This window comes from Eriocheir sinensis, chromosome 66, assembly GCF_024679095.1.
Source record: "Eriocheir sinensis breed Jianghai 21 chromosome 66, ASM2467909v1, whole genome shotgun sequence".
NCBI lineage: Eukaryota > Metazoa > Arthropoda > Malacostraca > Decapoda > Varunidae > Eriocheir > Eriocheir sinensis.
Window position 1 is genome coordinate 4,058,900 of NC_066574.1, and position 17,019 is coordinate 4,075,918.

Sequence of the window (17,019 nt, forward strand, 5' to 3'; positions counted from 1 at the left end):
TTTTCCTATATATCTTTTTTTGGGGGGGTATTGATTTCACCCTCGATTCTGAACCCATTCGCGAGGTCTATTTTTATATCTTAAGTTCCAGACTCTCATAATTCTGTCCCTTTATCGCTCGTAAATAACGCGCCAGCTTAACGTTCTCACTTACAAAAACAAAAGAGAACTTCTAAATCACATAAAACTTCATCCTTCCTGAAAAAAACATAAGCTATTAATAAACTGTAAGATATAAAAAACGCGTAAGACAAAACCTTTCAAGAACGATCCACATATTCATACACTCACCCACTAGCACACAAACACACACACACACACACACACACACACACAGAGCTGCGACGTCAGAAGAAGAAAACAAAGAAGAAGAAGAAGAAGAAAAACAACAACAACAACAACAACAACAACAACAACAACAACAACCTCCACCACTATCATCACCACAGCCACTGACGCCGACAACAACAAGAAAAAGACAAACAACAAGAAGAAGAAGAAGAGGTTGAGCGGCTGAAGAGTCAAAACTGAAGCCGCGCTCTTATCGCCGCCTCAAAACAATATCGGGTTAAGCCGCTGAGCCCAAACGCCGCGAGGGGAACCGAGGAGGGGAAGGGGGGGGGGGGGCAGGAGAGAGAGAGAGAGAGGAGGGGGGAGGAAGGGGGAAACGAACCTTCCTCCCCTCAGCCTCCCTCGCGGGGCTTATACACCACAACGCAGAGGGATTATTTTACGCACAGAATCCCCAGTTAGTCTCCCTCCCTCTCCTCCTACCCCCTCCTGCCCCTTCCTTCCATTCCCTTTCCCTCGGTTCTTTCCTCCAGTTTCTTCCCCACCCTGGACCCCCAAATCCTTCCCCAGGTCACTGTTAGGTTAGACCGTTTAGACCCTACTCTCCCTTCCCCTCCCATCCCCCGTTCCCCTGTTTCTTCTCCAGTTTCTTTCTCCTAGTCCCAATTTCTTCCCCAGGCCTCAGTAAGATCCTTCAGTTCCTCCTCCTCCTTCCTTTCCTTTAATCCCCAGTGTCTTCTCCGCCTGTTCCTCCTACTCCTCCCTTTCCCTTAATCCTCAGTTTCTTCTCCAGTTTCTCCCCTAAAGTCCTAGTTCCCTTTTCCTTATTGTTTTATCCTATCTCAATTCTTGCCCTATCGCCCCCTATCCTGTCCCATCCTATCGCATGCTTCATCCTTTCCCTTTTAACATGTCACATTCTAAACTATCCTTCCTCCGTTCTCTTCTTCCATCAAGTAATATCCTATCCCATTCATCGTCTTTCCCTTCATTCTATCCTGTCTTATCCTATCCCTATCCTTCTTCTGTTCTCTTCTTCCATCAAGTTCTATCATATCCCCAGCCTCCATCCTTCCCTTCCTTCTATCCTGTCTTATCCAATCAATATCCTTCTTCTGTTTTCTTCTATCAAGTTCCATCTTATCCCCAAGCCACAAGAGTTTATTTTCATTTTATTTAATCCCCAACCAAACCCCACGGCTTTCCCCTTTACCTTTTCCACTTCTTATTCCATTCCATCCTTCTTTCCTCAATCCCTTTGTCTCTTTATAGGAAGGCAGTGGTAAGTGGAGCTCCGGGGTGGCAGCATGAGAAAAGCAAGAATGGCACCACTAAAAACACTTGCCTGCTCCAATAACAGGATAGGGCCGGCCAACTGGACCCACCATGAAAGCCTACTAACGCTCAGGCCAAGCGTAAGAGAATAATAAATAAATAGAATAAAATAATGATTCTAGACGCTCAGATTCACCCATATCAAAGAAACGAGGTCACTGATCGAAGAAAAAGGGGGGACTATTTTTTTTATTTTCTAGAGGGAAGAGAAAAAATAGTAATATAGCAATAGGAGTTTTATCTACCGCGCGCAGCAGAAGAAGGAGATTGAAAATACATATATACAAATTCCCTTCGCTAAGCCCCCGCCGCCGCAGCCTCCTCAGCCTCGCGCCGGAGCTCCTCTTTCTTATCTCCTTTGGGCCGCGAACACCCCGCGGAAGAAATAGATTAAAAAATGGAAATAAAATGACGCCCGTTCCAGAGAAAGAGATATAAGACGTGATGGTGCTACCCCCTTCCCCCTCTCCTTCACCTCCCCTCCCCCTCTCCCCCTCTTCTTCCTTCACCTACTCTCCCTACTTCAATCCCTCCCCCCTCCCCCTCCATGAAAGAAAACGTGACCTCGGCTTAGAAGGAAAATGTATTCAATAATGATGATAGCGGGGAGGGTTGAAAAATATTTGCTTCACTTTCTTTTTTTTTTGGGGGGGGGAGGGGAGGGGTAAGACTGTGGTGTTGTGAAAAGGGATCTGATATCTCTCTCTCTCTCTCTCTCTCTCTCTCTCTCTCTCTCTCTCTCACACACACACACACACACACACACGCACATTCACCCCCACCCCCTAACATACACACATTCAGACAGACACACACTTACCTCATCCCCAATTCAACCACAATCCCCAACCGCCCATACACTTCCCAATCCCCATCACCAAATACCCAACACCCCCACACTAACCCCCACACAACCCCACTCCCCAATCCCCAACACCAAACACCCAACCCCCCCACACAACCCCACTCCCCATCCCTCCCCCAACTAACCACCACCCCCCCCCCCTACCCGGCCCCCCCCCCCTTCACACTGACTACCCTCCCTCCACCCTCCCCACCCCACCCCTTCAAACACTCACCGGTCAGGGGGGTGAAGAGCACCAGAGCCAGGGCCGCCCACACCAGGTCACTCCTGCTGACCAGCCTGACGTAGGAGGCGCCGACGGGGGAGCCGCGACCCTCCATGCCAGGTCAGAGGTCAGGGTCAGGTCAGGTCACAGAGATGGTAGAGGAGGGAGGTCAGGAAGGTGTGCGTTTGGGGTTCTGTTGATGTTTTTATGTTTGTTTTAGTCAATGTTTGTTTCTTTCTGTGTCTGTGTGACTCAGTGTTTGTGTGTCTTTGTATCCTTGGGGCTCTGTCTGTTAGTGTGTCTGTGGGTCTGTTTGTGCGCGTGGGTTGTGTGTCCGTGTGTTTCAGTCCGTGTTTTAAGTCTGGTCTGTGTGTGTCTATAGCTACGTTAGTCTTTGTATATGGCTCTGTGTGTCTGTTTTTTTTTTAAGTCTGTCTGTGGTTAGGTCTATGTATCTCTGTGAATCCGTCCGTTAGTGTGTATGTTTGTCTGTGCGTCTGTGAGCCTGTGTGTCTGTTGCTATGTTAGTGTGTTTGTGGTTACGTTAGTCTTTGTATGTATCTCTCTTGATCAATGTCTGTGGTTCTGGGTGAGTTTCTTCAGTCTTTGTACCTCTGTGACTCCTTCAGTGTAGCTTGGTCTGTGTTCGCTTTAGTCTCTCCGTCACTGTTGCTCCGGTAGCGTGTATGTGGCTGTGTTAGTCTGTCTGTGTCCCGGCTGTTGTCGTCTCCTGGCTCCTCCGTCAAGTGGCTCCCCGACAGGCGGTGGCTCAGGCCGCGGTCACCAGCCAGCAGCGTCGCTCTCGCCGCCACCTGGAGAAGTTCACCTGCGGGGGAGAGACAGAGAAAGGTCAATCAAGGTGAGGCCAGGTGACGAAGGGAGAGTCTACCTGAGAAAAAAAAAGAATAAATAAAATAAAAATGAAAATGAAAGTAGAAATGGATTAATATAAATTCGTTCCCTGAAGGTGTGTGTGTGTGTGTGTGTGTGTGTGTGTGTGTGTGTGTGTGTGTGTGTGTGTGTGTGTGTGTGTGTGTGTGTGTGTGTGTGTGTGTGTGTGTGTGTGTGTGTGTGTGTGTGTGTGTTCACGTAACTCTTCATTCTGGGAGCCAATGAGGTGTGTGTATTCGCCTCGTTCGTTCGTTCGTTCGTTCACCGTGTCGTACATTGCGTATAAATATTTTGAATGTAGGTACGAACGTATAAATATCGCCCTAACCAGATGCAAGGAAGAAGGAGGAGGAGGAGGAGGAGGAGGAGGAGGAGGAGGAGGAGGTGGTAGGGTTGGAGGAGGAGAATCAGGAGGAACAGTAAAAGAAGGAAAATGAGGAAGTGGAAGAGGAGGAGATGGAAAAGGTGGAAAAGGCATGAGGAGGAGGAGGAGGAGGAGGAGGAGGAACAAGAAGAAGACTTGGTAATATGCGAGAAAAAAGAAAGGCGAATTAATAGGAGAAAAGGAAGAAGAGAAATACTATTGTAGGTGATAGGAGAGAGGAAAAGGAAGGGAGGAAGAAGACTAGAGAAGAAGGAGGAGGAGGAAAAGGAGAAGGAGGAGAAGGAGGAAGAGTAGGAAATGAAGGAGAAGAAGATGGACTTGGTGGAGAAGAGAAAGATGAAGAAGAGAAGTATTAGGGACAGGAGAGAGGAACAGGAGGAAAACCATGAAGGAGGGAGACCATGGAGGAGAAAGAGAGGAAGGAGATAACTCTTGCATAAGGGGTTTGGACAGTATAGGGGTGAATGCGTGAAGATGCTGGTTAACTCTTGCATAAGGGGTTTGGACAGTATAGGGGTGAATGCGTGAAGATGCTGGTTAACTTTTGCATAAGGAGGGACTTGTTAACAGACGAAACGAGGAAAATGAAGAATATTTAATAAAGAAAGAGGCTGAAAAGAAGTATTATTATAGGTAATGGTAGAGTGGGGGAGGACTATCAACGATGGAGAAGAAGCACCCATGTAGGACCAGGAGAAGGAGGAGGAGGAGGAGGAGGAGGAGGAAAAGAAGAACCCAGGCGGAGGAGGAGGAGCCAGGCTGGAGCCACGCTAAGGTATAATGGGCGCGAGCCATCCCCACCAAACATTAGCGCCGGGAATGGACGGGAGGCGCGGCGCCGTAACTCCCGCGAGGCACAATAACGTTCTTCACGCGGCCACGAGAAGGGGGAGAGAGAGGAGGAGAGGAGAGAGAGAGAGAGAGAGAGAGAGAGAGAGAGAGAGAGAGAGAGAGAGAGAGAGAGAGAGAGAGAGAGAGAGAGAGAGAGAGAGAGAGAGAGAGAGAGAGAGAGAGAGAGAGAGAGAGAGAGAGAGAGAGAGAGAGAGAGAGAGAGAGAGAGAGAGACTTACCCTAACGCTATCTTTAAAGACAAGAAAATGCCTTAAATTAACGTCTACCGTCCCCTGAGAGACCATACTATAAACATCGAAAAAGCGAAAAAGCGAAAAAGACCTCACTAAAAAGACTATACTATAAAAAGCTATCTATAAAGAGAAAAATATTCCTTTAAGTTAACACCCTCCCTCAGTCCATTCCCAAGTGTCCAAAGGTCGTATCATAAGACATTTCGCCTCCCAAGAACACATATTTGACAAGGCTTTCGTAGAAGTTATGGGCATTTCCAGGAGTAGTTTTATCACCCTGGTGGTAGTCTGACCCTTCCTCTGTACCGTGAAGCTAAAGAAACACTCACTAGAACCTGACTGACCCCCTCTTTGACCTTTAGAAATACCTGATGTGAGAAGGCAAAGTGTCATAATACCAACCCAAGTGTCTTCATGGTCTAGTGGTTAGTGCGTCTAGCTATAAATTAGTTCTAGACATTGCCTGGAACTGTTATCATGAAGGCCATCCAGCTATTCATCACATCTTTAAGTTTGTGGGTACCTGGGGCAACCTGGGAAAGGTAAACTGTGGTAACCCGGATTTCACACTGGCCCTGTGCTCTGAGGGTAGGCGGTGGCTGAGTGGTAGCGTGCTGGGCCCACATTCACCGCGTGATGGACGACGCGAGTTCGAATCCCCACGCTACCACCTCGGATTTTTCAGTCACCGCCGAGTGGCTTAAAACTACCCACATGCTGTCCTGAAGACCACCCATCAACGAGTTCCGGGGGGCAGCATGAGCCAAGAGAAGATGGCGCCACTATAAACACTTGCCTGCGCCATGACGGGCTTGGGACGACTACCATCCAGGCCCCTCAAGCAAGCCTACCGGCGCAATAGGCGTAGACGTAAAAAAAAAAAGTTCTCATTCACGATAAGCTCAAGGGTCAATGAAGCGGAGACGAGCACTGAGGCCACGCGTAGTTATAGCATATGCCCAAAACTTTACCCTTGCATGTGACTTCGGAAACGGATAGAAATTCACTTGGTTAATAGCAGTGATTTCTAGTGTTTCAGAGGGAGTTCGTCGCCCTCCGATCACGTCAACTACTTCTTGTCTTCGGTAAATTATAGATGTTTGGAGTGCAGAGCATATCAGGTGAATTCGATACGCTCATAAAGTATTCAAAGTTTATACTGAAAAAATGCTGGCGTCGTGATATTTGCGTTATGAAGCATGTTACAATTCGTAGTACTGTGAACCTGGTATGTTTGTCGTGTTGTTTTTTTAGATAAAGGTAAATATGATAAAGAAATAAAGATTGACAGATGAACGGAGAGAAAGAAACAAACAAGCAAACCAGCGAGCAAAAAAGAAAAATAAAGAGAAAAAGAAAGAATGAGTGAATGATGGAATGAAGGAAGGGAGGAAGATAAAGAAGACAGAAAGGAGGTAAATATTGTAGACAGATAGACGAAGAATGAAAAATGATAGAGAATGAATGAATGAATGAGTGAAAAAAGGGAGGAATGAAGGAAATACGGAATAAAGCAAAAAAGGAATAAAGGAGAGAAGGGAAGGAGGGAAGGAAGGACATAAAATAACACATAAATAAAAAACAATAAAGAAAGATTAAGCAAGATAAAGAGCAAGAAATAAAGATATGGAAACTCTGCACCATAACAAAGTGAATATATTTTTACCTTTATTGCAGATTATCTAAAAGGAAGGAAGGAAGGGAGGAAGGAAGGAGAGGAGATAAACAAACAAATAAACAAATACCAGAAAAGCAAACATAAATACCAAGAAAAAAGAGGTAGTAAACAGCATTGCAAAATTAATATATTTGTATAGTCACTTCATGGTTTGTTAATTTTTTATTGCGGGTTATATCAAATGTGGAAAAAAAAATCAGCTTCGTCTGTGAGTGAGTCTGGCCGAGCGCCGCCTCACTGCCCCCCGCCACCCTCCGCCGGCCAGCGTCCAGGAAACAAACGTTGCTCCCAGGAAACAAGAGTTGCTCCCAGGAAACAAACGTTGCTCCCGGGAAACAAACGTTGCTCCCAGGAAACAAGAGTTGCTCCCAGGAAACAAACGTTGCTCCCAGGAAACAAACGTTGCTCCCAGGAAACAAACGTTGGCCTCGCCTCTCGCTCTCTACTTTTAATTGAATTAGTTTCCAAACATCTCCGCGGAAGATATATGCAACCCACACACTTACACGCACATACACACATGCACACAGACACACACGGATGGACTTACGTACATGAAAGCAAAGTCAGTCGTTTCACACTCACACACACACACACACGCACACACACAAAAATTAAGTTGCGAAGTTTATGTGGGTAGTTACGACACACACACACACACACACACACACACACACACACACATACACACACATACACACACACACACACACACTGTCCTCTTTCCACTCATGTATTGAACTCGTATACATATATTTTCAGTATGTGTCTATTTTTTTGTTTCTTTCTTCCCTCCAATCCCGTTCACGTGAGTATTGCAAAAGTTAACCTGTTCATTTCACAAGTCTCGTCTTTCTACTGGCGAGCGTTGGATCAGTCAGCGTTGCCTCATTGTTTTTATTTGTGTGTGTGTGTGTGTGTGTGTGTGTGTGTGTGTGTGTGTGTGTGTGTGTGTGTGTGTGTGTGTGTTGTTTGTTTACCTCTGTTCTGTTCTATTAAAATCTCTTATGTAAAAGTTAGTTCATTAGGTCCTTCATTTCTTTTCATAGCAACGGAAGCAGCTGATGGGGAAAAAAAAAAAAAGGAAACATAACAGCCCGTCAAGCACTGTCCCCCCAAAAAAAAAAAAAGAAGACAGTTCGAGCGGTCAAAAGAGACGGTCAAAAATTTCGGTACAGAGGTGTCTTGATACTCTCTTCTTTAGCTAGCATTGACATCATCTTCTTTTCACCTTCATTTTCACTTTCCTTACCTACTCACTTTATAAAGGTAAGGTATGATAAGATGAATTTGGGAGCAGTAAGTAGCGGGCTTTTTTTTTTTCATTATTTTCTTTTTTTTTCACGCCCTTGAAAAAAAAAAAGATGCGCGTGGCTGCGGTGCTCATCTGCGTCACACTGACCCTTTGACCCTGTGGTGGGTAGAACACATTACCCCGGGGCATTCGTCAGTGTGAAGTCTGGAATTGCCACAGTTTACCTTCCCCAGGTTTCCCCAGGCACACATTTATCGACCAGCCTAAGAGGGGAGGATGAACATATGGGTGAGCTGCACGCCAACTCGTAGCTAGGCACGCTAACCACTGTTCCACGGAGGCGTCGCTCGCTCACTTCACAGGTAGACGTAAACCATTAGCATTCCTTATCCGTTCCTTTTCACTTAGGCCATCTTGCATCTATACCGCTCATGTTCCTGCCTCAACCCAAGCTGTTAGAATTTTATATACCACCATTTTTATCTTTTGGTTCTGAACTTTTTTTCTTTTTTCTTTTTTACGTCTACGCCTATTGCGCTGGTAGGCTTGCTTGAAGGGCCTGGATGGTAGTCGTTCCCAGCCCGTCATGGCGCAGGCAAGTGTTTATAGTGGCGCCATCTTCTCTCAACTTGTGTTAGGCAGAAGCACAGGGTAGGAATACATAGCCAAACTCTCCCTATTTTCAGCTTTGGCAGTGGGTTCCTTCCTTCCTTCCCTCCTTCCTTCCTTCCTCTCCACAGCCAAAACTCCCTCAACGCGGAAGTATCGCGACAGTTCGGGCAATTAGTTAACCTTTTCCTTGCCTTTTTTATACCTCTTGATGCTTTTTTAGGGGAAAGGAAGGGGAAGGTGACAGTAAGAGGCCGGCTGCATTATATTTTTTTTATCTTTGCAGTCCTTTTTGTTGCTGTTGTTGTTGTTGTTTTTGTTGTTTTTGTTGTTGTTGTTGTTGTAGTTGGTGGTGGTGGTGGTGGTGGTGGTGATGGTATTGAGCTTTTTGTCTTTCTCATTTAGGCTCAATGTAGAAGATTAAAAAAGATACCTTGCGTTAGATTTTACTTTCCTCTTCGAATAATAAATAGTATGATGATGGTGATAAACCCCTTCACCATCACCATTACCATCATCATCACCATCACCACCACCATCACCATCATACGGGAGGTGGTGGCCGAGTGGTCAGCGTGGGGGCGTGGTGAACCCAAGGACCCAGCGTGGACTAGGTTCGAGTCCCCACCGAAACACACTGATTTTTCAAAACATCCCCGAGTGGCGGAAGATTACCCACATGCTGTCCGGATCTTCAATCAACCTTAACTTCAGTGAATTCGGTCGAAAGGAGCACCGGGGGGGGCAGCATGGGCCAAGCAATATCATATTTCAAGACGGCCACTATAAATAAAATTCGCCCGCGCCACTAACGAGCTGGGGCCGTCCATAAGGCAGCACAAAAAAAATATCACAATCACTACCACCATCACTATCATCACTATCATTATCAGCATCACCATTACTATCATCATCACCATCACAAACACCATCACCTTCATCCTCGCCAAGACAATTACAGAGAGAGAGAGAGAGAGAGAGAGAGAAGCCCATTATCACCTCGCGTCTGTAGAGCAAAATTTTCTGACTATCTCACATAAGCTCTTATTGATGATTACGATGAGAGAGAGAGAGAGAGAGAGAGAGAGAGAGAGAGAGAGAGAGAGAGAGAGAGAGAGAGAGAGAGAGAGAGAGAGAGAGAGAGAGAGAGAGAGAGAGAGAGAGAGAGAGAGAGAGAGAGAGAGAGAGAGAGAGAGAGAGAGAGAGAGAGAGAGAGAGAGAGAGAGAGAGAGAGAGAGAGAGAGAGAGAGAGAGAGAGAGATTGGGGGGAGGGGAGAGGCAGAAGCAAGAGGAGGCGGCGAAGGGGAAAATTGAGCCAGTAAAAGCCGCCTTATAGCCCAGGGAGTTAAGGAGCAAAATGGCGTGTAGGCGCGGCGACCATCTGTATTTATGGAATATCTTGAGATAGAGAAATATGCCTTCTTTTAATGCTCTTCCGAACTTTTCCAGAAATTTCCCCGATGGTGGCGCCGCGGCCCGAGTGGTGGCGGCCGGAGGAACTAACTCTACTAAGGAGGCGCCTCTATGGGTCGGTATTAACCCCTTGCCTGCGGATTTCCTACAAGAAGACATCACCAAGCTACAGGAGTGGAACAAAAAGTGGCTGCTACAATTCAGTGAAGAAAAATGTAAAATCCTGCATATCCAGCATACCAATACCACATGGGAAACAATCCACTATCCACCACAGAGGCAGAGAAAGACCTGGGAGTGTATGTTGCCAGGCTACCAGTGAAGGTGAAATCCGTGCCAATCGCAGCGGACGGGTTAAAATTCTCAGACTCCGCTTCCTCTGTCTCCCACATTAACTATTTCCAAAAGCCGAAGAGGAGATTAATCGGGTTCTAATGAGTGTTTTCTTAGGTTCACGGTACAGAAGATGAGTCAAACTACCACCAGGGCACCGTTGCCAGATTGTCGTACTCAGAGCATAGTATTTACCGGTTTCTGACGCCTAACTATTGCCAAGAAACATCAGGAATTAACTATTTTAGCGATAATTATAAGTGACTCTCCTTATTGGGGTCCACGAGACAGTTTTTGGGTCGGAAGTCGGTAAATATAAGAGGCTGAGTAAGACAATCTGGCATCTTTGCACCAGGGCCATAAAACCACCCCTGGAAATGCCTCACAACTCCTACGAGAGCCTTGTTAAATGTGTGTGTGCTTGCCCGTCGATAGGTTTTAGAATATGATCGCTGGTGCTCTCCGCCACTCCCTCTCTCCCTCCCTCCCTCCCTCCTTCGTTGAGTCTTATACATAATGCGGATTAGCTTGGATATCGATGGAGTGGCGTTTGGGTTATTCTTGTTTATTATCGTACGTGTATATATAACGTAGTCGTAACAGTAACTTCGGTGGATGGTGAAGCGTTATTAGAAGAGTATGTTAAGGGAAATAAAGTGTGGTTATGTATATGATGTGGGTATGTTTAAGATGAATTTTGAGTGTATATAAAATTACAAGAAAAAGAACAAGAAAAAAAACAAGAAATGAAAACAAGAAAAAGATAAAGAACAATAACAACAAAAAAAGCAGATGCAGACACAAGAACCGTAACAAGAAAAACAACGAAAACAACAACAAAACAATGAAGATGATAACCCAAATAAACGAAAAACAACAACAACAACAACAACAACAACAGCGAACACAAGAGCTGATCATCGTAATATATATATCTCGCTAACACACGCGCGTATTACCAACAAAGGGCGCTGCTAGAATAGAGAGAAGGAAAAAGTCAATATCCTGATGGAGGGAGACGAAAAAGGTGAGTAATTAGAAAAAAAAGGAAGAGTGAATTGGAAGGGGTGACTACTAACTTTGAACCAACTATTTTTCTAACATAACCAACTTTTTGAAACACGTCTGAGGAGGAGAACCCGACGTGAGGGTGTGCGGAGGTGACTCTCAACACTTCATATACCTGTTAATTTCTCACCTTGCTTGATATATGCGACGTCTGGGCATACATACTCAATGGCCTGTGGTGAAAGCGATCCTCAGGTGGAAAGATTCTGTACCTGGTTAATGATAAAATGCTCTTCTTTTTTCCACCGATCTACAAAAAGGGAGACAAAAGTGTGGCCCTAAACTACAGACCAATCAGCTTGACTTCAGTGGCGGGAAAAATCCTCGAGAAGATCATCAGAGACAAACTCGTTAGGTTCCTTGAAGACAACAACATCATTTCCGATGCTCAGCACGGTTTCAGGAACAAGCGCTCATGCTTAACCAATTTATTGGACTTCTTCCAAGGTATCTATGAAAACTGGGATAATCATATCCCCAGTGATGTTATATATCTAGACTTTCAGAAAGCCTTTGACAAAGTGCCACATGAAAGACTCCTCAAGAAACTTAAGTCGGCCGGATTAGGCGACGATCTGACAGCGTGGATCAAAGACTGGCTCACTGAAAGAAAACAACGAGTTGTACTCAACGGACAGGCCTCCGTGTGGCTCCCGGTCACAAGTGGAGTGCCACAGGTGTCAGTGCTGGGACCCATACTTTTCATCATATATATCAACGACCTAGAACTAGGATTGAAATCCAATCTTTCAAAATTTGCCGACGACACAAAGGTGGGTGGGAAGGCCCTCACGACGACAGACTGCGAAATTATCCAGAGAGACCTGGACCAGATCACTCGGTGGTCAGAAAAATGGCAGATGTCCTTCAACACTGCCAAATGTAAAGTAATGCATATCGGATCCAGAAACAGCAACCACATACCACATGGGTGGCGAACCACTACATGTTGTGCAAGAGGAAAGAGACCTCGGGGTCACCATCAGCAGTGACTTGAAACAAACAAAACACTGCAAGTCCGCCTGTAAGAAAGCCAATACAATGCTTGGGTTCATATCGAGGAACTTCGAATACAAGACGCCGGGAGTTATGTTATCCTTGTATAATTCGCTGGTAAGGCCCCACCTGGAATACGCCGTGCAATTCTGGTCTCCTAATTACAGGAAAGACATTGAATTACTTGAGAGAGTACAGCGCCGCGCCACGAAGATGATACCATCACTGAGGACGAAACCCTATGAAGAACGACTCGAGCGACTCAACCTCTTCACGTTGGAAAAGAGACGACTGCGGGGAGACATGATGCAAGTCTTTAAGTACCTGAACAAGCTCAGCAACGTTGATCACTCCAAACTCTTCACGCTACAAACTAACCTGAGAACAAGAAACAACGGAAAAACAATTCAAGCAAAGCGATGCAATACCGACATCGGCAGGAGTTATTTCTCAAATAGAGTTGTTCGCCACTGGAACAGCCTTCCTGCAGAAGTGGTTAGCGCAGAGACCATCAACTCCTTCAAGAAACGCATTGATCGCCACTTTGCTGCAACGGGTGTGAACTGAACGTTCCCAAGAGTAGGTACACAAGTGCTTTAATCCTTCCCTGCAAGCCACTCCTATGGCAAACGGACTGATTAAATCACTGAACGCAGGCAGCCTAGTAATGAGCCAACAGGCTTACTGCTGCCTGCTAGTCCATGTTTCCTCCTCCTCCTCTTCTACCTTCTTTTTCGTGTATATTTCCTCTTTTTCATTTTTTCTTTGTCTCCATTCCTTCTCCTCCTTCTTTTCCTTCTCTTTCTCCTTCTCCTCGTGACCTGCTCCTTTTTTTTCTTCTTCTCTTCTTCGTCTCCTTTTTCCTCCGCCTCCTCTTCCTCCTCTTCCAAGGTACCATCTCAGGAGCTTCCAGTAGGTTCCAGTTCACCGGCATTTAATTAGATCCTTTTAAGCAGATTCTAGGAGTACTAATTTAGAGTTTTTATAAAAGAGCACAATTCCCTTTCTCTCTTTTTCCAAACCCTTATCTTCTTTCTTCCTTTTGGTATTAATCTTTAAGTAAAAAAATACATCATACTTTTTCTTTCCTATATTTCCAAGAACGTCTTTTTTTCTGTTAAGGCTTTTTATTTCTGTCGATATAGAATTGCCTTCCCTTGAATAGGAATAGAGGAGGAGAGGAGAAAAAAGCACGTTTGAGATAAAGAAGCGTTTCAGATAAGCAGCCGAAGAAAGGAGAGAAAGGAAAGAAAGGGATGAGGATGGAGGAACGAAGAGAGAAAGGAAGAAAGAAAGGAAGAGGGTGAGAAAGAAGATGGAAAGAGGAAGGAGGGAAGGAAAGAAGGAAGGAAGAAAAAAAGAAAGAAAGAAAGAAAGAAAAAAGGAAAAAAGAAAGAAAGGAAGGAAGGAAGGAAGGAAGAATGAAAGGAAGGAAGGAAGGAAAGAAGGAAGGACGGAAGGAAGGAAGGGAAGGAAGAAGAAAAGACGAAAAATGAAAGAATGGAAGGAAGAAAGAAAGGAAGAAGGAAACGAAGGAAAATAGAAAGTAGTGAGGAACAACAACAACAAAAACAACAACAACAACAACAACAACAACAACAACAACAACAACAACAACAACAACAACAACAACAACAACAACAACAACAACAACAACAACAACAACAACAACAACAACAACAACAACAACAACAACGAGAGGTAAAGAGAGGAAGGATAGGAGGATTCATGGAAAGAAGGAAGGAAAGAAAAGAGGAAGCGAATGGGGAACAGTGGAAGGAATGAAGTACGGAAAGAGAAAGGACAAAAGAAGGGAAGAAGGATTAAAGGAAAGAAATCGCCGGTAGTGAACTTGGAAGCTGATATTTTTTTTTTCTACTACCTTTCTGCAGTAACGTAAAACAGCCCCATATGTCCTTTCCCCTTGAAAATTTAACATCCAGAATCCAACCACCGACTCCTCTATTCCCCTTACATCCCATCATCCCTGTACCCAATTCACCCCTCTCTCACCCTTACTATCTCACGGCAATCTCTCACAGGATCTCTCCCAACTCAACACCCACTACCACCTTCATTCTTTTACTCCTTATGTTATTATTTTCATTTATAGTTTTTTTTCTCGTTTTTTTGTTATGATGCGTCTCGCTCTCTCTGTTCCCCTCTTGAGCTGTCCGTTCTTCAATAAATCATAGGCTATTTTCGTCCTATGGCTGTTGTTATCTGGTTCTTGTACCTTCGCGGGTCCTCGAGTTCGGGTTCTTGGGCTCGCATCCCCTCTTGTTGCTCAGCTGATCCCCTTAGTCTCATTACGCGTCTCGTCCTCTGTGTCTCCCCTTTTGAGCTGTCCGTTCTTCAATAAATCATAGGCTATTTTCGTCCTATGGTTGTTGTTATCTGGTTCTTGTACCTTCGCGGGTCCTCGAGTTCGGGTTCTCTGCTTCTCATCGCCTCTTGTTGCTCAGCAGATCCCCTTAGTCTCATTACGCCTCTCGTCCTCTGTGTCTCCCCTTTGAGGCGTCCGGTTCTCGATAAATCAATGCAGCCAACACAGCAGCGAATCTTAACCCTTGAGTGAGCACATACATCAACGCGGATTCCGGGTCTTGGGTAATCTTTCTTTGTTTATGTCCGTCTGTTTGTCTTTGTCCCTCTCCCTTCCTCCTCCTCCTCCTCCTCCTCCTCCTCCTTCCTTTTTTTAGCTTTTGTTCTTCACGTCTTTCTTTTAGTCTCTTGTTCGTGTTTCTAAAGGTTATTCTTCGAGTTGTTGTTTTCGCTGTTGTTACTGTATTCGTTTTGTGACAATCTCCATGCTGCCATAGATCTTATTAATGGTAAGATGCACCACTCACGGTAGCCACTATGTGGAAAACGTTATCGGTCGACGGTGGCGCCGCCAAACGGCTGTGTGGAAGACTTTCCCCCAACTCCAACCTCCTGGAGAAGGTTGGAGTTATCGGTGCACGGTAACTCGACGCGGTAATTAGGGTGATGCATCTTTTCATTTATAAGATTTATCAATGCTACTGCCACCATAGTCTTCCCGCTGCTGTGGCCGTAGCTGAGTGTCTTGGCAGGCGATGTACCCAACATGTGAGACTCGACAGGGGGCAAAGGAAGGAAGGAAGGCACAAAGGCAAAAGAGTCGCAATAACAGTCGTAAGGGAGTCGCAGGAACAGCCTCAAAAGTAACCGCAGGAACAGTCACTACAGCAGTCGCAGGGTAGTCACAAGGGCAGTCGGAGAGAAAGTAGTAAGGGAAGTCGTAAAGGTAGCCAAAGGAGAGTCGGAAGGGCAGTCGGAAGGGTGGTCATAAGAGCAGTCAGTCGCAAGGGCAAAGGAACGCACAAAAAAACAAAGCCGTCGTCGCCGTTCTTGAGTCAAACACGAAAAGTAACAAAGTATAAAAAGTCTCGCAACTTCTCTGACGCCGCCCATCTGAAACAATAAGTCTGGAGGGGAGGAAGAGAGGAGAGGAGACGTGACGGCCACTCGAGTTGTAAAATGGTGTTGTTGTTCTTTATGTTATTATCATGTTATTATTATTATTATTATTATTATTATTATCATCATCATCATTGTTGTTGTTGTTGTTGTTGTTGTTTACAGCTAAGGAGACAGTTCAAGGGCGTAAAGAAAAATATTAAAAAAAGCCCGCTACTTACTGCTCCTGAATAGAGGTCAAAGGAGTGTCTAAAAAGAGAGGTCAATTTCGGAAGGAGAGGTGTCCTGATACCCTCACGCACAAGTTGTTGTTGTTGTTGTTGTTGTTGATCTTGTTGTGGAGATAATGATGAATTCTCCTACATATTCGATAAAATTATAAAACATTCAAAGGTAAAGCCAGGAAAAATAAGTATTGTTGAGACGGGTAATAACAAGAAGAGGAATAAGAATAAGAATAAGCGTTAGAAAACAATAAGTACAAAAACACGCCCACGTAAATGCCAGATAATGCAGCTGATTAATTCATTCACCTTTTCATCCAGGTAAGTTGGTAATGCCAGGGAAAGACAGAAAAAAAGATCAGCTCTAAAGGGCAGGTGATAATTGGTTTAGGCGGAACTGAATATGAAAGATTGTTGTCAAAAATCAGTTAATGAGTGTCCTAGTGTACAGGTGAGCCTTGCAGGTGTACTCACGATGAGGGCCAAACTACGCAGGTGCTCACTCGAAGCTTACCTGGAATGAAAGGAAGAAAGATGTATTATAATTAGGAAATATAAATGGTTAAAACAATGTTATAACGAGAGAACAGCAAAATCCCGCGGCGACATCATCCCAGAGATCAACAACCTGCTTCACGCCTTCAGTCTCGCTATACGAATCTTTTCTTATATAAACAAGTTGAGAATGGTCATCTATATATAGCCTCCACGTCGTAAGCTAGCGGGCCTGAGGAGAGCTTGGATACATCGCAACTGCCCGGCGGGAAGAGTTTGGTCTGACAGAGTGCCTCCAATCCGAATGAGGTGTGAGAAGGCTCTGGGCCGTGACGAGTGTGTACCCAGTGTTGCCAACTCAAAATTTATAAATCTGCTAGGATGGCCTAAAAAATCCGCCAGATGATAGGTGAAGCTATAGAAATTTGCCGCTAGATTGGACTTCAA

General features: G+C 45.1%; 1 protein-coding gene across 1 annotated transcript in view; it reads right to left on the reverse strand.

Moving 5' to 3' along the window:
- Positions 1-17,019, reverse strand: part of LOC126987746 (lachesin-like) — a 124,290-nt gene that overhangs the window by 71,748 nt on the left and 35,523 nt on the right. The window contains exon 3 of the mRNA XM_050845036.1: positions 2,706-3,522. Coding sequence (XP_050700993.1) covers positions 2,706-2,811 — 106 coding nt within the window. The 5' untranslated portion in view covers positions 2,812-3,522. The remainder of the gene's footprint in view (positions 1-2,705; positions 3,523-17,019) is intronic.